Raw genomic sequence first — 24,147 nt, 5'->3', positions numbered from 1 at the left:
GTTAAACACACAGAAATGTTAAATAGTTTCTTTATTTAAGGAAACAACATGCTATCACAAAGTAGTCAACAAAAATTCAGAATCTATACAGATTTCCAAAAATTAAAATTTAGACTAATAAATGATTTATCTAAAGTTTATTGAAATATTTTCTAATGATTGAATTAATAATTAATTAATTTAATTTGAAACTCAATCGCCTTTTGAAAAGCCGCTAATAAACTCATATACATATAAACATTTATTCACTGAAAAAAAATTATATTTTTTAAATTCCAAAACTATTTTGAGAATTTTTGAGAGAAAATTACGGTTATTCTTTCAAAGTGTGAAAATTAATATACTTTTCGCTTTTTTGTATCTTTAAAAACACAATGACTTAGTTTTCGAAAACTAAAAGCGTTTTTCCAGATTTTGCAGATGTTTTGAAAAATTTTTTTTTTTTACCGAAATAGAGATTTTCGCTTAACTTCTGTGTATTAATCTTTATTTTTTGCATAATCAATTTTAAACACGAATTAGAAAAATAAACAGTAAAAAAATTAATTTTGAAGCCTTCTTCAATCATAATTCATTTAAATTCTTTCCACTTTATATGTATACATACATATGTATGTGTATATAGAAAAACTTGCTTGGAACGATAGATTATTTACAATTAAGGTCTTGAAAAAGTGTAAATTGTTATTAAAAATATTTTAAAAATTAAATTTGATCAATATTATTTTTATATTCCAAAGGAAATCAAACCGAAGGATACAGTATATATGACTATTAGGGTGGGTAAAAACCTGAATATTTTTTTCACTTGGCACTTTTATCTCCAAGTATGATCTGTTAACTGTAGCGTTAGGTCCCCAATTTTTTTCTTATTATCAGATAAAATTAATCCATATCTCGCTTCTAACTATTTGAAAAACATTTCGTTTTTTAGTTAATTGAATACCTAACAGTTTAAAAAATATTAACGGTTGAATTTTTGTTCTTTCAAGGCCAAGTTTTTTCCTTATAAATTGTATAAAAATGAAAAAAATATATATTCATATAAATCGGAAAGCTCATAGTTGTGTAGGAATTTCCTGTTGCACAAAAATTGTATAGTTTGTATAGTTTTTCGACTAAGTTAAGCATTTACAGGATATTCAAAGTAAAATATCAATGCCTATCAATCATATCATACATTATGTATATGACCGATAGTGCAGTTGAATATTGATTTCAGTCTTTATTTGAACAGAAACAATTTAGAAGTATAAAAAAATCAGTGACAAGAGAAAGCCCGATGAACTATTTTAAAAATGTGCTAACTTTGAAAACAAGTGCTTAAAAACTTTATAATAAACTGAATACTGAAATATACTACAAAAATCGAAGGTAAAATGGATATGACAAAAGACATTATTGACTACACACAAAAACACACCGAAACGGCCGACCGCTTAATTGCCGGCTATCAATCGCCACTATCCGAGATCAGTGAGAACGAAACAAACACACGCGCATGCGCCGCAGCCTCACCATTTCAGATTGGCAGCAATATAGTCGAAGCTAAAATCACAACAACAATCAACGCCTATAACGAGGTGCCGGAGCAAACGCCGGTCAACACAGCACACGCCGCGCAGCAACTCGAACAGCACAAATCAACACAAGCAAACGCTATGGAGCCGCAGCCGGCAGCTGAAACGGCGAATAGCATGTCGGTTGACAAAACCAGTGAAGCAACTGCTATTGCAGCAGCCAAGACTGTGGGCGCAATCATGAGTGGTGATATAACGCCACCACCACGCCCCTTCACTAGCAGCGAAGTGGTTGGCTTGAGCTCGGCACTTGATGATGATCCTGACTTGCACGTTGACGTGCAGCTACCCAAGTCACGTTCCCTACCCACATCGCCCGATCATCACAGACGCAGCTTGGACTCAGCTTCAGCGGAGATATTGACGCGTATGAATGCTGCGCTGTTTGGATTCGAGCAGCGACGCGGTCTGGATGGTGCGATGCATATCCCAATGGGCATATCGAAGTTGACGAAGCAGTCAGCACCGTTAGCGGCACGTAAGTCCATTTCGCCGCTCGGCTTGAAGTCGAAGAAGCAATTGGCCGCAGCCGCTGCGGTGACAACAAACTCACAGCAACAACAGTTCTGCTTGCGCTGGAACAACTATCAAACCAATTTGACAAATGTCTTCGATGAACTGCTGCAGAATGAGTCCTTTGTAGATGTAACGCTCGCATGCGAAGGTCAGTCCATCAAGGCGCACAAGATGGTGCTATCCGCTTGCTCGCCGTACTTCCAAGCGCTCTTCTACGATAATCCTTGCCAGCATCCCATAATTATAATGCGCGATGTGAGATGGGAAGAGCTGAAGGCCATAATGGAGTTCATGTACAAGGGTGAGATCAATGTCAGTCAAGAGCAGATAAATCCTTTGCTGAAAGTCGCCGAAATGTTGAAAATACGCGGTTTGGCGGAGGTGAGCGCCGGCAGTGGCCATGGTATGGCCGCACCACATCCTATGATGCCCGAACAGCGCATGACCATTTTCGATGAAGAGGAGGATGTCGAAAGCGACGATGATACCGAAAGTGCCGAAGATGGTTGCCAAAAGCCAAAGCGCGCACGTATGTTGGATTCTTCAATGAGCAAGGTTTTTCCACATGCTGCCGCACTTGATCTAAATTTGGCTGCACAGCGTCAGCGCAAACGTTCGCGAGATGGTCTATTCACCGATGGCAATATGTCGCGTTTCGGTGCCAATGCTTCAATGCAGCCAACAACCGAGTCAGCGGAACCCAATAAGCAAACAACCAACGCTACCACTGACGAAATAAGTGGCGCTGATGTTAGTGGTGCCCCACAACAACCACCCGTTGCCGTGACTACATCCACCATTGTACGCAATCCTTTCGCTTCGCCAAACCCCAACACTACCAACAACGCCGCTGCAAATGCCAATCAAAGCAACTCACAGTCCGCCATTGCAACAGCTTCAGCACCAACGGCTGCGAGCTCATCAACACCTACGCTTTGCAGCTCAACACCGACTGCACCAGACACACCCACATCACTTGCCACCAGTCACTCATATCGTCCACCATCTATGCCCTCGGCCAGCAGTCTGAAAGGTGCAATGTCTTCGCCAGCCGCAGCCGCAGCCGCAGCCGCAGCAGCAGGAGCTACTGTAAGCGGCATGCCCTTGAATGTACATTCCAATCCCGCTGCCGCCGCCGCCGCCGCAGCTGCTTTGGGCGTGAATCCACATCATCCGCATCACCCGCACCATCATCATCATCATGCCGCAGCTGCGGCCCAACAGTTGGCCGCTCAACATCAGTTGCATGCAGCGGCGCACTCACACGCGGCTATGGCTTCAGCCTTAGGCGCTTCTCTGGCTGCTGGTGCTGGCGCAGGCGCCGCTGGCACAGGAGCCGCTGGGGCTGCAAATATTTCATCCGCGGTGGGACATCATGATGAGCTGGAGATCAAACCAGAAATCGCTGAAATGATTCGCGAGGAAGAAAGGGTAAGTGTTTATACAATGTTATAAATAATTTGACATTTTAAGAGGTTGTATTTTGATGAAGTTTTTTTTTATTATTTTGAAATATCGCAATAAGAACATAGTTTTAAAATGACTATAGAAACACACGAAGAAAGTATGGCTCTAAATACACTCCTACTATTTATGACTTTCAGTGCTGTCTACTATTACGGTTTTCTCTTTTTTCCACCGTGAACTAAGAATAACTTTTTCTTTGTCACATCAATACATTTATATTATATTATCGCTTTATATCTATGTTATATTTAAAGATTTCCTCAAAATATGAAGACTGCAAGGCCTCCAAGGGGATCTCAAAAATCCATCTAAACAGTAGAAATTCAAATCTTTTTATAATTAAAACTGTGTTGAAAAAATGCTGCATTATTACGTTAATGATTTTAAGAAGATGGTATCCGAATGATTAGTAGGATTGGTTCTTGCCTTATTAAGAGTGGTGCTTCTAGTTCGCGCCCAGAAGTTCGCTGATGACAACAGTGTTCCGATTAATAAATATGTGCTTTCGATTTACTTTATCTGCATGTTCGGGTTTATTTTAAACATTTAAGTTTTCCTCGAAGTTTCTAACACTTAGAGTAAACCGTTGGAACCCCTATTTATTTGACAAGATATCTTCATTTTGACATGGCTTATTGTCCATGGCAATGGTACAAACAGCGCTCAGCATGTTTAGATCGCACCTTACAAACTGGACGATCAAAATCGAGCATGGAAGCTTGTTTATTTTTGAAGCGTTCATATTATGAATTCAGTGCAAACGAAATTATCATTAAATATGTAAGAAAGGGCAACAACAATGCTATTCAGATGTAACGGTAACGGTTCGATCGGGATCTGCATGGAATTAAGCTTTCCAGAAAAATTTAACCAAAATTCTTACAAACAATATTTTTTAGGACTGATATCACCTTCAATTAAGGCACATTATCAAACCGTAGATAACGCAATTACTGAGCTAAAATGCACATTTAAGTATAATCAAGCTTAAATCATAAATGAGCAACTTAATTTGCATAAAACAAAGTAAAAATCAAATAAATTGTTAAATAACTAGAAATCATGCGTTCTTCTGTCAATATTTACTCCGTTTGCAAGGCACTATTCGACTTTGAAGACATTTAAGCGAACACAGGCACACATACACACACACACATTGTTGTCATGATTATTATTTAGGCGAGTATATATGTATTTGCCTGCATGCGTGTGTGTGTGCACTTACATTAAATTCATTATGCAATTTTGTCATTAACATAAAATGAAAAAGTATTTCAAGCCAAGCGGCTGCATTTCTAGGCTGATAGGAAAATCAGCTAACTGAGCGAATGACTGCGGCACTAACTAGCTGACTGTTTGTTTGTCTTGTGACTTTGTGTGCGTGTGCTGAACAAATACCGTTTGCTTAGTAAGTATCTTGAGGGCTGGCGAGCCGGCAGCGGGGGTAGAGTGCTGGCGCACGTCTGTCACGGCCATGTGGGCCACTAGGCTGCACTCAAGTTGCGCTTAACTTAACCAAATTGCAGTTGGGCAGCGGCGCGCGGGTAAATAGGTCCCTACAAACTTGCAAATTTACACATGTGCATACATATACATATGTGCGTGTGTTTGTGTTAGGCAAACTTGAGTGTTTGGCCGCGGTCGCAGGCACGCGTATGTCTCCGTCCGTGTGTGTGCTTGCGCTACATTGTGTGCTATGCAAATTTTCAATTTCACATTTACATAAATAAATGGCGAATAACTAAGTACATAAACAATTGCAACTAAGCAAAAAAAAAAAAACAATACACTAAATTACTAACTAATTTGCGAAAAACCGACAATAGCAACAAAAGCTCGCAATGGAACATACTTATATACATATACATACATATATATTTATGTAATTTTGTAAGTTTATAAGTATGTTTATAGTTGAAAAATCATTACCTGAACAATTTAAGTAAATTTGCAAATATTTTTACATTTTATTTGTTCGTACTTTGTATGCATAAACGGCGAATAATAAAATGTTTGTCATTTGAATGCGCCTACTTTGTTATGCACTTACAATAAATATGCCCCAATGCCGTAATTTTTAATAAAAATGCATTTATGCGCTGAAGTAAGCGCGGCCTAGCGGCCTAGCTGTACAGCCGGATGACTAAGGTAGGACGACACCTGCAGTGCACGAGGCGCAAGCGAAAAGAGGTCAAAAATAGAGCGCATACTGTGGATTAATATTGCGATGCCTGTATTTACATATTTATTTATTTACATACTTATATACATATGTACATGCGTCTTTCACGTGTGTGTGTGTGCGCAAATAATTTCTTTTACCTAAAGGGCGAATAAATTGCGTATTGTGCGAACAGCCGCGCTCAAAGCTCATTATTAAATGAAATGTGTAATAAAAATAAAATAAAAGCAACGTAAAGGGGTGGCTTCTTCGCTTTGCAAGCTTTTCTTGCACCTAATGGCGCGGCAGGAAATTAAAAACACTATAATTAATTATTGAAACTTTTCATTACAACTTACGAGTATGTTTGTGCAGATATGTATGAGTACTACTGCATGAGCGCTACCCAGTAGCGATTTGTGCTCACTCTATTTTTGATTTCAGAGCGTCTCAAGGGAGTGCGTCCTCGTCTCGGTTGTCGAGGAGTACAAAAACCGTTAAGTTTGGCTACATCGAAGCTCTGATATGCTTCTCCAGTACATTTCTTATAGCATACATATATCTTTTTTGGTTAGTGTAGTATGGCAGCTATATATGTACTTTTTTGAGCCGATCTGCACAATTTGCTCGCAGTTGTTTGCTATGTCTGGAATAATAATTCAGACCAAATTTCCAGAGTGTATCTTATCAAACAAAAAAAATTTCTTGCGAGGACTCGATTTTGATCGCTCAGTTTGAATGACAGCTTTTTGCCATATGGTCCGTGAAATGAGCAGCTTCTTGGATAGGAAAGAAGGTGTGAAAATTTAGAGAATGATATCTCAAACGTTTGGGGGTTCCAAAACGGTAAATATTTTCAATTTATATTATAAATCATCCACTACCGTTCAATTTTAATCCTATAATCGAACTGAAGACTCACTTTAGAAAGCGGCTGCTATTGTTTGGCTCCACCACTATTGGGCAAAGTCCCTTTCTACATTATAAACAGAAATTTCGAATTAAAAATGTTTGAAGAGTGTAAAAAAATAATTATTGTAAGTCAGTTTTCTAAGTAAACGTCTATTGACTTTAAAATTTAATTACATTCATTAGGTTTATTTCTTTATCCAATTGGAAATTGGCCACACACTCCCAGCAATTGCTAAGCATCTGTCAGTATTGGCGCTTACTTTTGGTATTTCTTTGTTAATTTATTGAAAATAAATTAAAATGTAGACAATAAAAATGTGCGCAAGCATTATGTATAAGCAAGCGTCTGCGGCGTTGCATGGACTTGCAAACAGTATGGCATATGGCCATAAAATGGGTGGCGAACCGAGTTCGACGCACCGTTTGGCGTTAAAAATTCAGCTAGTTGTCTGCCTGGATAATGTCTTCACTCACTTGCACTGTGGTCTTACTCGACAACCAAAAATATTTCGGAAGTGTTTAATAATGAAAGGAAGTGGGAATCTTAAGTAAGAATAAAGTTTTTTTTGCAGAGAATTATTGACTCCACAAAATAGTTCATTTTTCATTTCATAAAAGAGTTTATTACGACACATTTTAAGTGAAAATTTTCAACTTCAAACTAAATCTTATGTAAAGCTCGGATGTTTTATTGTAAAATCAACTTCATTTTCACTTGATAGGATATATTCGAATTAAAATTTTTTTTTTTGTTGTATACCGAATATACATAGATATTTGAGAATGAAGTTGATCCGGAAAATAGTTTCGGAGATAAGTGCAAATAAGTTTTTTTTAAATTAGATTTCTAAACTTTAAAGGATTTTTTCTGGGAACGTTGTTTTCGGATTCGGTGATGAAAATTTCTTCGATGTAGAAGGAATAATATTTTTGACAAAAACTTCGATTTTTGGAATTTAATATTAACCATTTTTTGATAAAAGTTAAGCAGACATTTTTTTTTTTTTCATCGTCAGACTCTGTTTTAGAGGTCTTTCTGGTTCGGATATAATATTAGGGAAATATAAGTGTTTAATTTCTTACTCTCTGATTCTCTAAATATAATAAATCACAAATCACTTAAAACTAGTCAAGAAATGAAGAGAAAAAATTCACAAAAATTTAGGTTTTTTTACTACGAGTATATAACCTCTTAAAGGTAAAGTTAGGTCAACTTAACTTAGGCTAGTGAGCTACTGCGTAGGTCAGTTTTTGTCCTTAACAATACCAGATAGGATGCCGTTTCAATAACCCCTTAAAACTATTCGAGAGATCTGGCTTGTTGTCTCAGGACCTTCCATCAACTATTTGAGTTTAATATTTTAATATCATAATCTTGGGTTGTGGTGATAGAGGGAGATACTGTTTTCACGAAAAGAAATATTATATATTTTTTATATTTTTCAAATTTATTGCAATTTAATATTTTAAGTAGATTTTTGTAAGTACCGTGACACTGTGCTTGGTTTTTCTTAGAATTAATATCAAGACAAAGAAATTCTTATAATGCAAAGAATAAACCTTCCGACTTAATAGGGTGGTAATGTGGTCGCAAATGCAGCGAGAGCAATGAACACAAAAATTACGAATGCATATACACATACACACAGACAGATGTACTTTTGTATGTACATATACATATATGTATGTAAGTATGCGCCCAAACTTTTATGCGTGAATTTGTAGCAAGATGTTGAAGGATCACGAAGTCAAATCACCAGCAAACCAAGTTCGGGAGTTGGCGGATGGCAGCTGGTTGCTCCAAAAACACAAATATATGTACATGTGCTTGTATAAAGTTGCTATGTTTTCACACGAATTACTTATAAATTTTGTAAACTTGTTGGAAACAATTGTGGAAGTGTCGTCCTCCGGCGAGTTTGTGTCGTCCTTCATCAGCGCCTGCTAATTTTCTCCAATTTCGCTCGCAAATTTCTCACATAACGGTTTACGCTCTTTCACGCTCTCTTGGCCTTTTAGTAGAAACACGTTGCTGCCACTTGAGCGTGACTTGCCAGCCGGTGGCAGCCACTTGCAGCTGGTAGCAAATTTTGGCGCACAAAAACACCATAAAGGCTCACGCTTGCAGCACCATAGAAGGCGACAACACAAGCGTTGTGCTTTTTGTCCACAAACTTCCGCCAACAACGTTTCTAGTGAATTGTGTTAGTCATGCCACCACACACACACACAGACGTGTGCGCGTGCTTGCTACGACTTCTGCGCGCCTGTTGCTTAATGCAATCTACTACGGGTTTTCCAATACTACACACTCAAGACACCAAACAACAACAACAGCAAAGCTTGTGAGACGCTCGCTCGTTCATTCACTACAAATTGATGGGAAGCGCCGACACGCGACGAACGAACATTTATTCGCACAAGAATGTGTTCACGTATACACGTGCGTGTGTGTGCTGGTACCAAATTTGACTGCTTTGCTGCTACTGAAGAGTTCACACTTGCAGCGCGTAGTAAATTTGGTGGCAGCGTGCGCTACTTCACGACGCGTCCAGATACGCCGCGCCACACCACGCCACAGCCACTTCATTCATTCGTTTTCATTCACAAAAACGAAAAATGTGAGCAACAATAACGTCAGGCGCACACAGCTTTACATGTGGGTATGTGCGCGCGTGTGTTTACAATTGTAGCAACAACAACGACGACGACATTAAAGGTTACGACCAGAAGCATTAGCAGCTGTTAAGCGTACAGCATTGAGTCATTGGCAGCAAGCGCGCAACCCCACAAGTAGTAGCGCAGCGCGAATTAAAAAAACAAAAAAAAAGCTAAATGCTGTGCCAAAGCTGTGGTGACGTCACCTTGCCAACGGTCGCTGTCGCAGCGTCTTTTCGTTGCCTCATCTACGACGCGCGTTCGTACGAGTGAAAACAGCGGCAAACATGCAAGCACCAAGCACAACAGCACACTCACGCATGCATATATACAAATGTACAAACATCCAATATGTTATTGCTTTTGGGGAGCTGTTTCTGCGCCTTTGTTGTTGGCTTACACACCAGTTCGCGTTTGTGCCTGCCCAGCATTTTCATCTGTGCACGCTGGCATTGTTGTGACTTCGCGCTTTGTTTACATTCTTGCTTGGCCTGTTCGACGGGTCGCCGTCATCGTCGTTGTCGTCGTTGTCGTCGTCATCCACTACTTGACTTACATTAGCTGGCTGGCTTGACAGACATGGTTTGGTTGGCTTGTTGCTTTTCGGTGCTGATAGGTCTGTGTGATAATAAGACAAGTCAGCTGACAAATCGACATTAAAGCACGCGGCGCGTCTGTCGATCTGTCCATCTGTCAGGCTGTCACTCGTCTGTCAGTTAGACGGTCAGTCAGCGTTGCCTTTGTGGGGAGTTCTTTGACTTTTCCGCTCTTTGCTTTGCTATTTATTTTATTTTCATTTACTTTAGATGAAAATTTGTTATTTTTGTTTTTGTTTGTTGTTATGCATTTATCATTCAATTTCGTCGGCACATATCGTTTGTGTTTTCGGTAATTACGGTTTTATGCTGTGCAGCTTTCGGTTCGCCGATGAAAAGGTAAAATCATAATTTATTGACCGAAGTAGTCCGCAGTTTGATTGGAAATTGATTGATTGAAAATATGTTTGAAATGTATTGTTGTTTTTTTAAATTTAGTGGTTCTTTTTGTCGGTAGTTTTTATTTCTGTAACAAGTTCCCCGCCCATTCAAAATTTGCTCTAAATGAAAATTGTTTTTATCTCTAACGAAAAATATTAGTTTGATTTAGAACAGTTTCAGCTAAATTATAAGCTTACGGTAAAAGGTGCCGTAATAAATATTTTTTATGCGTATGACAAGTGGAGGTCGTCTTAATATAATGATGCCATGACTAAAAATTTTCTTTTTTAACTAATATTATAATATGATGATATTATATTTTAGAACATGTCTTCTCAGCTAAATTAGAAAATATTCTATAAGTCACCAGATTATCATATTTTGTTCGATAAATTTTCGGCATGTTGAAGATAATTTCATATTGCCTCTCTCATAGAAGCCCTCTGCTAGTCATTTTTAATTTTAGAAATCATTCCCAATAGACAGAAACATATAGTAATCAGTTCATGTTAAGACTAAACTAATCACTTCTGTGCAATTGTTTCCTACAGATGGTTCAATTGGTTATACTACAAGGTCAGATTAAGATCTTGGTCGTGTGGGAGTGGCTGCTTCACTGCGAATCCCATCAACCCCAAAGCAACCACTAACTGATGATCAATTCAGGCTTAACCACCGTTTGGGCTGGTTCACCGCAATTCGAGCACTATTTTTTCGAAAGTGACTCACTTTTCATTATTTAGTAACGATCCGTTTTGAAAAGGTAAAATTTTTTTTCGATTCAGCAGCGGTTCCCACATGGCATTTCATTCCAGTTTTATGGACAGATTCGTGTAGCACCCATTCATCGAGCTTCCCTTTATATACAGCCTTATTGAAATCAAAACAGTGCTTAGATAACGGTCGATTCCGATGATTTCCATCAATTTAACGAAGTATTGATTGATGGAGCAACATTTTTGAAGAACTTGTTTGCATCGAGAAAGTTATTGTTCAAATACTTTTTTTCGGATTGAACTTAACTTTGACTCCGGTCTCATTATTATTCTTTATTAGAAAACGATGCTGCGACGTGTTTTAAAAATTTATTAAATTATTATTTTCCACGTTCATGCAAATGTATGAGCAACTGACTCTCTTTGTGCACCAACTTTTCGAGTTCTCCCTTCCCCCTACTACCTCACACCAGACACGCGCTCTGCTACACAATTAACGCGCATACACAACCTGCCCCAAACTGCGGCAACAATCGCCCCACGTAACAAATGAGCAAACATCGTGTTTTTGCGTTTGACGCCGCCGACTTTAAAATTATTATGATTACTCGAGTACGAGTATTTCTTGCTGCCGATTCAAATATTATATCAATAATTGAGCGCATATATGTATGCAGGTATGTGTGTATGTTGCGGCATAGCTACGGCAAATCTTGTGGCAGCGCGCATATTTTTCTGCGCTGTGGCGTTGTACGGAGGTTCGCAATTTGCCTCATGCCACTTTACTTATGCACATGAGTTTATCTACCTAAGTATGTGTGTGTATAAATTTTTCTTTCATCTGTTATTGATTCTTATCAATTTTATTTTATTCCATGTTATTTGGCGAGCAGCGTTGCCACCGTCGCACAGTCCCTCCACACGCACACACACACTTAGAGACCGACTTGCACCGCTGCATAACTTCGCCTTCGCCTCGGTCGGCTGTGGCGTGTGTCTTTCTTGGCTGCCTTCGGTGCAATTTCTCGCTGGCGGGCTGGTCGGTTGGTTGGTTGGATGGCTGCTTCAATTGCTTCGAAATATTTATTTATTCGCTTGTTTGTCCTATGGCTGCGCGCTTTGACTGTGCGCTTGGCTCTGCGTGACGATGTGTGTGTGTGTTTGCTTTCTTGTAATGCCGCTGTGTGCCTACCTACCTTGTTATTTATTTTATACAATTTATATTTTGTAGTTTCATTTGTTTGCTTTGTTGCAATCATATTTTTTAAATGCGAACGTATTACTGTTATTCTTTTTATTTCATTTATATTGAAACATACTTACATACGTACAATAATGTGCATACACGTACGTAGATTTTTCGTATTAGAGTGGGACACAGTTTGGGTCTCGATTCAAGAATGCGGTACCTCCGAATTTTAATCTTTGTCTATATAATAGTGTAAGTAAATTGTTACATTTGACATTACCTAAGACGATCTGATGGATATTGAATCATTTTGCCAAGCTTCAAGAAAAACCATTAGGGTCCATGTATGTATTTCTCATACTTTTATTATATCAAATGTACCGTGTGTTTAGTAATTCGTATTTTTAGTGTGTTAGATTCTTTCGATTCGCTACTTCTTCCTTCTTTGGAAAATTGATATTGAAGCTTGATAATTCGGGTGGGTGTGTTAAATAAAAAACAAAAGGTTTCTTATAATAAATATATTTTACAAATAACAAATTGGACAAACACTAACCACGTCTGGATCGGTGAGCGGTCGCAAAAGAAGAGAGCGCGCAACTTTTTAGTTATGGTTTAGTTGCGCGCGAATTAAAACTTCGAAAAAAGTTCGAATAAGAGGAAAAGAAAAGATTGCTCTGCCGATACAGACATGGCAAAAGAAATTGTGCGGGGCCGGGTCAACAAAGTTTTTAAAAAAATGCTTCAAATATTTCTCAAAACACAGAAAATTGAAAGAATTGGACATGGTGTGCTATTCGTTTTCTGATATGGTGCTTTCATCAGAAGTGTTGCAACTTTCAAAAAAATATCTTTTTAAAACAGCTTTCTTGCCGCTTGAAGAAATCAAAAAGTCCTCCAAAATTAGAAGGAATCAAAATTCGCGCACCTCCCTAATGCACCGAGAAATTCTTTGCGAACATCTGTACACACAGTTATTGTATTCGTATTTTTTTTTTTGCCAATAAAGTGTGTTGTTACTGTGGTTGTTTTTGTCGTCGGGACGTTATTTGCTGGGTCATGCCAGTTGTATTTGCTCAGTTTCTGTTTTTTGTTTTTACTCGCCGCCGCGCGTAATTGTTGCAGGAAAATTATAGGTATTTGCCCTTCTGGCAGCGGCGAGGCAACGAAGCGCAAACACAAAAAACACATACGGACTCTATATCTACATACATACATACATATGTACAGATAATAAGATATAAATAAAATGTACAAAATTATTTATTTCGAGAATGGCGGGAATAGTGTCCGGCGCGGGGGCGGTGGCGGCGAGTAAGCGGTCAAAGCGGCAGCAGTCGTACGATTCCACAATTGTATTTACATTGTTATTATTATTATTACTACGAGTATTATTGTTGTAAGTTTTTGTTTTTACTTGGTACTGCGACTATAATTGCGAATGCACAGTGTGTTGTAAATATGCATGCATATTATGTACATAAAACAATAAAAATAAATTTAGGTATGAATGTGTACTGAAATTAAGAATTAAATTTATATACAAAAATTTTATTTTAATATGTAATATACACATGTACATACATATATTAGGGTGGGTCAAAAAAAAATTTCGATTGGTACTTTGAAAAAGCGTTTTTAGAAACCTTTGCGAAAAACTCTCTGGTCAACTATAATCTTAATATACATACATACATATATGTAAATATACATATACTTATATACATACATACATATATACATATGATATTCATTAATGTTTGGTGATGAATGTCTCGTAAGCGGCTAATTTAATCGAAAAAGTATACTGACCATTTTTATAGTGCAATAAATTTTCTACGAAACTATGGGTTTTCCGATTTATAGGATATAAGAAAAAAATAAAAAATTTTGCCTTAAAATAATCAAACTTTCGGCTTTAATTTCTTTCAAACGCTTAGATTTACAAAAAATAGTAAGAGATAATTTTATAGAGCATTCAATTAGAAGCGATATATGATTTTTTTTATCTGTAAAGAAAAAAAATATAGAAAACAATAAGGCGGAGTACCTTAGCGTTACAAGTAAAAGCTCATACTCTGAGAAATTTTCGTAAAAGTGTCTAGGAACCTATCTTTCAGAGCACCAAGACAAAAATATTAAAATAATGGATTTTGACCCACCCTAATATAAGTATATACATACATATATTTGTAGACACTCCTAAATAAGTCCAATGAATGAATATCTCAGGCTAGCTGAGCTCTCACTCTTATACTTACATTTACATATACGTATTTTGATTCAGCGCTATCCATCGCCGATCTGCTCTGTCATTATAATTACGTTTGTTGGTTGTTGTAATTTTGTTTGCTTGGCTCTCCGTTACTCCTGCCGCTGCTGCTAGAAAAGTGACTTGCAAAGAAGAAGAAATTGAGCGCAATGGTGTGCAATTAAAAGTAACAAAATTAATGTAGCACAATTTCCCTTCAATGTTGTTTCATTTGCGCTCGTTGCTGTAGTTGTTGTTTTTTTTTTGTTGTGTATATTACATTCCTCCCACTGCGCACACAAGCAAAACTCACATCGACTGCCGGCAGTGCTGCCCATTAACTACAAATATAGTAAATAGTTGTTTGTATGTAATTACCGAGCGTCTTAGCGGATAGAAGTGAACACACACATAGAGCCATATAAATATGTAAGTATGTATGTATATACTAACATCGACGGTAATATTTTGCTCAATTATAGAAATAACAATCGACAATAAAATAATGTGTTATAATTAAGTAGTTTTTTCTGTTTTGTTTCTTTTTGTTTGCCCTCAAGGCAGTCAGTCAAAAAACTACATACACACACACACTCACATATATAAAGCAATAAATATTTTTACATGCATACATACGTCATTCTGCATGCATTTTATTTACATTCAGCACTGACTCTTCCAACAACCAACATGTGTGCGCGTGTTTCTGTACGAAATCCTATCTTTATCGCCTATCTGCTTGCACACACCCATTCGCACATAGTACATGCATTTGAAAAAAAAAAAACATATATTTGTATCCGTCTACTCGACATCAGTTACAAATTTCGCTGCAGGCCATATTTTTCCTGCCTTACAGTCACTTTCCGCTGATTTGTCCGCTCGATTGTCTGCGTTCGACTTGTGTTTGACTGTAAGACGGAAATGTCAAAGCAGCATATAACATTATGGTGTCAAAAAATTATAATTATTTGCGCAGGTACATATGTATGTACACGTTGACTTTATAAATATATGTATATATTATGAGTGCTTAGGTACACACGTACATACATAAATACAGGTGCATATTGATTATATTATTATTATTGTTATTGTTACGCAAAGTGCACTCAAAGCGACACACTTTATTATTATTTCTAGGTATTTCTTCTGATATTTAATTACTGAATGAGTCATTACATTTCACATTTCTTAATTGAGTTAAGGGTATTCCCAATATTTTTTAGCTGGTTGCCTAATGAATCAGAGAGTTTCCATTAAAGTGTTTTTAAAGTTAACAACAAATTTTTATTTCGAAGTTTCCAACAATTTTGGCTTACGAGCCAGTCTCAGATTTCCCAAAAATTATTATTCTTGCCTGGAAGACACCTTATGAACCTAAAAACATTATTCAATCATAGAATGGTGGAAAATTTTTTTATCCAATTCGCTGCAGTGTTGAAGCATTTAGTAATGTATAGCAAAATAAACTTTTCTGGTGAAAAATTTAAGCCTGTTTCACTGGTCGGACGAACTACGAACAACACGTCAATAAAATAAAGGAATTGCTCCTTGAGAATCGACGATTGCCAGTCAGAGATCATCCTGGCATCATTGGAATAGCGGAAGGCTCAATGAAAACCAGTTTGAAAAATCATTTGTGCCTAAGAAAAGTGAACATTCATTAGGTTTAATTCTTTATCCAATTGGAAATTGACCACACATTCCCAGCAATTTTAAGTTCAATAGCTAGATAGAGAATGAAGTTAAAAATATTCTCTCCAAATAGGAACGTGTTTAAAGATTGTCTTGCTCTGTTCCCCACCCTATTCTCATTCTACAATAAACGCTGTAGCGACCGTCATACTTTGAATTTCGATTTAAATTTTGAGAGTACGTTTATTATAGTGCACATATCTATCCGATAATACAACAAAATCGTTTTTTCGGAAAACTCACATTGAGACGATCCCCTAAAATATATAATCATGTGATGCTGATCACAATAATACTAAATGGAGAGTACACAAGAATTTTTATGATCCTGTTGATAACGTATTTTTTGCCTTTCTTCATAAAAGTATATCGTTCTTTATTATATTTAACCAAGTACAGTTATGTTCTATTATAATGTTTAAATTATTTAAAATTGTGCAATAAAAAGTCGGTGCTGGCAGTATTATAAAAATAGTATTGGTGGGAAATATATAGCAGTTGAATGAAAGCACGTGGCAACATGTGTCTAAAAGCTTATTAACCAATTGGCAAATCAAAAACTGTGCAAAAAATATCGAGCGACCTTTGCACCATACGCGGTTACGAATGCTCGCAATGTGATTTCACATTTACGCGATACAGTTATTATTAGTAACTTGTATTTTGGTATTTTTGTATGTATGTGTGCACAGACTAGTGTGTAAGCGAGTATATAATGCAAATAGTATCAAATAAAATTTGTAATCACTCAATTAGTTTATTACTTTATTAAATATTACTAATTTTTAGCTTCGCTTAAATAGCAATAACCTTGACTCGAATGCTATAAAGCGGCATAGACATGACTATGCATGCATGTATATGTATGGATATGTGCGTGTGTGTGTTTGCATATTTATAGAATGTATGCGATCAATAAAATTAATATTTGTCTCCACTTAAAATGTATAAAAGACATTACGACCAGTACGTCGGACGCCCTAAAATATGAAGCACGCACAGACACACACATACAAACATACATTTAGCACATATATGCGCATACATAGTAACTAATTTTATTAAATTACAATCGCCGTATAATAAAAATGCTTATCACCTTAATCACACGGCAATATTAAATCGTTGCCATATAATATATTATACGTACACGCTATACACACACACACACGCACAGATATATTTTGCAGTATATTTTAATGTTGTATTTAAGAAAATAAAATAATAAAAAACCCATATAAACTAAATATTACTTAAACTCAAACTGTTAGTTTGTATTTTCGAAAGCGTATTACCTTGTTGTTAGCGGCTATGATAGCGCCTAAACGCTAGCAACAACAAGTCATAATAATAACAATTTAATGTCAGATAAGATTATCAAGGTATGCCATATAAAAACCGCGTTTAATAACATATTATAGATTACTAAATAAATAAATTGCGTTCAGAGCTTAACTAAGCTCAGATATTTAGTAAGATGGAAAATATTAAAATTGAAATAAACAAGCAATTCCTCAACTCATCGCCATATATCGTCAACATGTGTGCATGTGCGTGTATAACACACGAATATATTTTATAATTTGATAAATGCGCGATATAATTCAAGTAATAAAACTTTACAACTTATTGCTTAGTAATTAGTACATGACACGGCTGTAAATGGCTTAAGGCAAGCAGTTATATGATAGGCATGCATATAGTCAGTTAGTTGGGATTAGTAAGGCGATATCGTCTCTTAATTGTAAATAATTACAAGTATCATAGTCATTTTGTTAAATAAATAATTATTTAGGAAAAACAAATTATTTTCATAATAAATTTCCATCGCTTAATGAGAAAAGTGGTGTTTCGTAACTTGTTTGTTTAGAAAAAAATTATAAAGTAATGACGAAGACTAAAAGTGGCAAGTGCTTTTGAATATTTAAGTAAATATATTTTGAATTTGTATTGATCTGTTATCGTCTTATTTTTAATATAATAAGTAATATTCAATGCGGCTCATAGACTTTAACTCAAAATATTAGTAGTAAAAAACGTTAACTTCGGCTGCTCTATAATTATAACACCCGTTTAAGGCAAATTTCTTATAGCAAAAAAGGATATAAAAGGACCTTTATATTTATTTTGGTCGGTCGCTTTGAATGGCAGCTTTATGTTATTGTGGTCCAATCGCAACACTTTTTCCAGAGATTATGCCGTTGCCAAATTTTGTGATGATATTTCGTCAAATGAAAGAGTTTTCCATACAAGCATTTGATTCTGTTCGTTCCGCTACAGTGGGGATATCGACGATGCCATCAAGGCATTAGGCTCTTGCAGAGAAAAGAACTTGTGAGATTTTTTAGCGTTGAGCTTGAGAGAGTTTGCCTACTCGACATTAATTTGCTCTATAAACTCGAGTGCATAATTTCGAGTTTCAGAGCGATTCCGAAAGTTGAATAAAAGTTGCTTCACAAACTCGAGTTTATGATTTTGGGTTTGACAGCGTTTCTACGCAATTCTGTACTTAATTTCACGAGTTGAAGATTTTTTCACGAACTTAACTCAGTATTTAGTGTTAAATCGGACAATGGTCAATAACCTCGAGTATGTGATCAATATTGGCTGTCATGCAATGCGCGGTTAATTGGAATGTTGCTTTTACATATCAAATTATATGTTCTATAATCAGCGTACCTTATAAAAACTCACAAAAAGGTGGCCTGCATTGAAACGAACACTGGTCCTCACAAAAATACTAAACTCATTTGCAAAAACAAAAAGAATTCACGTTCTGCAAATATTCTTGGCAAGAGTTCCACAGCAAATTTTCTACAAAACATTGTTGTTGCAACATCGCAATATTTCGCTTATGCCACTGCAAGTGGTAAAACTTGCCACATTTGCTGTGCGCCTGTTGCACGTGTGGCTGTAAACGCACATTTAAATACAAACGAACACACTAAAAAGGCATTTAAATCTGCCTCCCTTTTGCTGGAAGCGCTGACGAAATGTTGTTGTTGTTGTTGTGTTGCAGGTAAGAAAGGGCTGAAAAAGTACAATGAAAGGCAAGTGGTGGCAAGCGGCTAAGAGGCAGTTAGCGAAGAAATTGCGCGTCCACTTGGCGGCACATTGAGCGTCCGTTTCCGCGTGTAATTTATGTGCCGTTAGTAAAGGCAATGCTAACAGTAACAGTAATGCTGGCTATGATTGAGGAAACTGCTACTGGCAAATAGTGGTAAGAGATTGCCACAAACACACCTCTATGCATGTATGATTGTGTTGTCTGCTGTGTTTTGTTAGCAGCACACTTTCCACAGTTCTCACGCACCAGTAGCCAAAGTGAATACAGCTTCGCTGCAGGTAAAGCTGGTGTTGCAGGCGTGAATGTTGCAACAAGGAGCATCTCGCAACGGACAGTAGCCAGGTGCACAGCATTCAACGTTCGTCACTCACTCACTTTCTCTCCCTCTCCCTCTCTCTGTCTCTGTCTCTCAGCGGCTGCATTGTGCCGCACTTCTTTTCAGGATCGCCGAGGCGTGCAAGTGTGGCATGTACTACGATGTTGCCGTGCGCACTAGTCCGGCTGCAATGTTTTTTGCTTTGCCGCAGCGCTTTCCAGTGCTTACAACTACAACAACTTGTACATGGAACTGCAAATACATATCCGCTTGTACGCGCTTATGTCCTTTTGGTTGTGCAACGCAACTCCTTGCAACATTTAAGTAATGCCTTTGCTGCAGCAACATTTCTGCTGGTTTTCCGCGCAATTGCTGTTAACGGCGTCGACGCCGCCTGCATTTTGCACAAACAATTTACGTTTTATGTGCGAGCAATTTGGTGGAAAATGTTTCGATTTAGTGGCAACACTTGCTTGAAACACCACTACACTACTACATATTTACAGCTATGCATGAGTGAGTGGCACGTGTGTAGCGCTGTGCGAAAACTAAGGCTCTTGCGCAGCAAAGTGTGCTTTGATGGCCAAACGCTTCCTACTTTGGCGCTGTGTTGAAGCACATCCTGTTCGGTGGCAGAGTGTTTGAAAGACGTGGTTAAACTGCAAATATTTAGTCTACATGCACACGTGTCAGTGCGAAGTCAGTGCGAATGCAAGGAGTAGGATAATTTTTAGTATACTTCTATGCGCATTTGCCTAAAAGTAATTACGTGAGTGGCTAAATTTTCACACTTAACGCGCAAAATGTTTGCCACACTTCAGCGTAGGCGCATACCTGGCACTAAGCAGCGCCTCAACTAAAAGCTGAAATTACTTGTGGCCTAAATCTTCAATAAGCAATTTTCATTGGAGTTTATTGCACTTACTCGCTTTCCGATAGCTCTGTTTGACTACTAATTTGTTGCAGCTATTTACCTACTTTACAGTTAGAGTGGCAGCGGCAGCGGCATTGACTATTTGCCGAAGAAGCATCGTAGATTCCATGCTTTTACCTCTTAATATTAATTGTCTAGGCAAATATTTGGTGTAATAGAAAAATTCTACAACAAATAGCAGTGGATGGCGTATATGGAGAAAATACTTCAACAATAGCAACAACTAATGCAGTAGTAATAGCAAATATAAATAGTAAAATAAAAATCGAAATGTTCGCTTTAGCCACTCGAAAGCTTCGAAATTCTTTGCCACCGCGCCTCTCGCATTCGATTTATTAACATTTTTACAGTACTAATAGTGTTGCTTTTATTATTTGCTATTTTGCTATTGTTTTCGTTAGGAAATTTGCTGTCGCATACCGTTAGTTAGTTAGTAAGTTAGCTTAACACTATTTGTCTGTTTATTGAGTGTGTTAGCAGCGCAGAAAGTACAGAATTTTCACGAAGACCCACGCTTGTGGGTACTTGGTTGTTGCTTCTGTTGTAGTTTGCAGTGCAGAAGAATAGAGAACACAGCCGTTACCATAGAGCAAAGTCCAGTTCAAGACCTGTATTTCGTCATACCACACTTGCAAAGAAACCTACAAGCGTTTTTAATGCTTGTGGACCTTACAACATTGCGTGCAGGAAAATCTGTTAACATAAAACAACAAGAGGTGGCAACTCTATTTATATTATATATTATTAGCATATTTCCAAAAGCTTATGCTTCCCGGCAGGTGAAAACACTTTTATAAAAATATCTTAAACACCCTGCAATTTTTGTTACAAGAGTTTTCTAGTGGCTCGAGCAAATCTTTGAACTTTGACTTTTCTTAGTTAGCAGCTCCATTTCTTATTTTGACTAAATTGAAAATTTGCAGTGGCATTCTCAGATGACTTTTTGTATGTTTCGAACAAATTTTTTTTCTAGGTGGCAACTCTAATTACAAATATATCTAAATTAATAGCTTCCAAAGGACTAGCAGTTTACATTCTACTTAACTTTAATAATATTGAAAGAATTTTATGTTTTTAAGCAGGTGAAAACTATTTTGTAGAATATATCTTAATTAAATATTTCTCTTCCAGTGACAACACTTTTCTAAAAAGTGAAAAGAGTTCAATTAGATGTTTCTATACTACATTTTCAGTGACGTTCTCACTGACTTAAAAAATATCATTAAAACTATGTAATAATATTGAAAAATTTTACGTTGTACGACAGATTTGAATTAAATAAAATTTACAATACTCTTCCGACAACTTCCTTAGACGACTTTTGTTTCGAGCAAACTTCTTAAGTTTAATTTTTTTTTATTGGTGGCAACTCTAGCTCAAAATATGTCTAAGTAATAAGGTTAAAATAATAAAATGTGTTTTTAATAGTCAATATTAAAGAATCATTAATAATAATATGGGAAAAAATAAAGGATCAATATCCCAACATTGCAACAAGAGTTAGCCACATGCTATTTGACACTCTCTTATTAGTGGCTTGAAATTTCCTGTAGGACTAGGCAACTAAGCACCTATGCAAATGCTTGCGACCGCATTTCTGCAAGACACACTAAGTCAACTTCTTCACTTCGTTGTTTTTGCACTTCGTGTATAATTGTTGTTGTACTTTTTCGCATAACATTAATTCTAAGTCGCGCAGACATTATGTATTTATAGTAATTTGTATTTTCTTCAAATATTTACATGCCGCCATCATTTGTTTTGCTCACAGTTGACGCTGTTGTTGTTATTAGTTATTTGCAAATGTTGCGCGTATTTATTTTGACACGCGTAAGTTTGTGTCGGTGCATGTAGCCGCAACCAAAAAACATGCGTACAAACGATTTGCACTTATCACGCAGGCATGTCAATTTGTACATGTATGGTACATCGCACCCGGTATGTACAAAATGTGAACGCCAACAGGTGCGCTCCCAATAGAGAAGTCTGCTGGTTACAAGTGCTTGGTCGTAACTGTACTGGAGGCAGTTGAGTAAATTTTCAAAATAATTTTGTTATGGTTTTTCTTTAAAAATTTTTGCTACACAAACTGCTGACAAACAAGTAGTTACCAACTGGTTTTTAATTAACTAGTATCGAACTGGTTATTATTGGCTTAGTTGTTTTAGCTATGCTAAAATATCAAGATAATAAATAATACATTTTTTGAACACATTTACATAACAGTCCCTTCTTAGTTGCTGGATTCACAGCCTTTTCGCTGTAAAGTCTAAATTTATAGCGACAATTTGTTCAAATATTAAACAACTTTACAGATCATTAACAATTATTTGCAATATTTTTCGCGTTGAATACAACTAATTACAGCTGTATGATGAGGCCGTCCGTATTAATTACCACCTTGTAATGGCGATTGAGACATAATATTTGCTCACTTCATTTGTAATTAGCAAATTGGAAAATATAATTTTGTATGCGATTTCCTAGCCACTTCTCAAATAAATTTCGCAAATAGTCGTTTATCTGGCAAAACGCATATTGTCGCCATAAAATAAATACGCTTTCCTGTTATTGTTATAATTTTGTTATTAGTGTTGTAATTATGGCGGACAGTTGTGCAAGCAAAATTAGCAACTTTTTATTAATTATTTATATTATTTGTAATGTTTAACAAGTCTGAAGTTATTTTCTCAATTTTTCAATTACATACATGGACACTTTTCCTAACGTGTCTTTGGTTGATTGTTGTTGCTGTTACATTTGTCTTTGGTTGTTGTTGAATAAATTATTTACACATTTGGCTTCAATCATTAATGTCGCTGTTGCAAGTTTGCATTACGAACACTGGCGTCGTTAGCCACATTTAAAATAAAGACCACAATAACGGGTGGCTGAGTGAAGGCCTGGTCTTGACGCTGTTTGCTATGCGTCTTTATGTTTTTTTTTCGTTTTTGCAAACTTTAATTTAGTTTTATTATTTGTCTTTTTCACTTCGCTCATTAATTATGTCTTTCTTACCTTCGTCTTTTGTCTGCAAAGAGAGCAAGTCGAGGAAAGAATACATACATATGTATGTATGTACATATGTGTCTGAACTATGTCTATTTCTTAGTCTAGCATGGTTAAAACATTAAAAAAAAAACAAGTAAGGAAGGGCTAAGTTCGGGTGTCACCGAACATTTTATACTCTCGCATGATAAAGTGATAATCGAGATTTCATTATTCGTCATTTACATATTTTTTTATTTTGCTGTAAATTAATTAGATTATATCAATTTGTGTACTTTGAGTATTGAATTGTATTTTCAATTATTTTAATTGCATTGAAAAGTTATAGTCCGATCACGACAATTTTTCCACAAGGGATTCCTCAGCTCAAATACCGTATTTGTGTAAAGTTTTATTCCGCTATCATCCTTGGTTCCTAATGTATATATTATACAGAGAAGGCATCAGATGGAACTAAAAATAGCGTTATATTGGAAGAAGGCATGATTGTGAACCGATTTCACCCATATTTCGTACATGTCATCAGAGTATTAAGGAACTATTATGTGCCGAATTTCATTGAAATCGGTCGAGTAGTTCCTGAGATATGGTTTTTGGTTCATAAGTGGGTGTCGCTACGCCCATTTTCAATTTTTAAAAAAAGCCCGGGTGCAGCTTCCTTCTGCCATTTCTTCCGTAAAATTTAGTGTTTTTGAC

The 24,147-nt window shown here is 36.7% G+C and overlaps 1 protein-coding gene across 6 annotated transcripts in view; it reads left to right on the top strand.

The window, feature by feature from the left end:
- Positions 1 to 24,147, top strand: part of LOC108971658 (protein bric-a-brac 2) — a 74,937-nt gene that overhangs the window by 4,144 nt on the left and 46,646 nt on the right. For 4 of the 6 annotated variants that reach the window (XM_018937885.1, XM_018937886.1, XM_018937880.1 and 1 more), the window contains exon 2: positions 1,238 to 3,527. In XM_018937885.1, the coding sequence (XP_018793430.1) occupies positions 1,380 to 3,527 (2,148 nt within the window). In that variant the 5' untranslated portion in view covers positions 1,238 to 1,379. Of the gene's footprint in view, positions 1 to 1,200; positions 3,528 to 24,147 lie in introns of all 6 variants that reach the window. The other 2 variants (XM_018937882.1, XM_018937884.1) reach the window with 2 other exon arrangements.

This window comes from Bactrocera latifrons, unplaced genomic scaffold (assembly GCF_001853355.1).
Source record: "Bactrocera latifrons isolate USDA-ARS-PBARC rearing strain unplaced genomic scaffold, ASM185335v1 scaffold_35, whole genome shotgun sequence".
Taxonomy (NCBI): Eukaryota; Metazoa; Arthropoda; class Insecta; order Diptera; family Tephritidae; genus Bactrocera; species Bactrocera latifrons.
The sequence above is the reverse complement of the archived record's forward strand: the minus strand, read 5'-3'. Positions and strand labels throughout refer to the sequence as shown.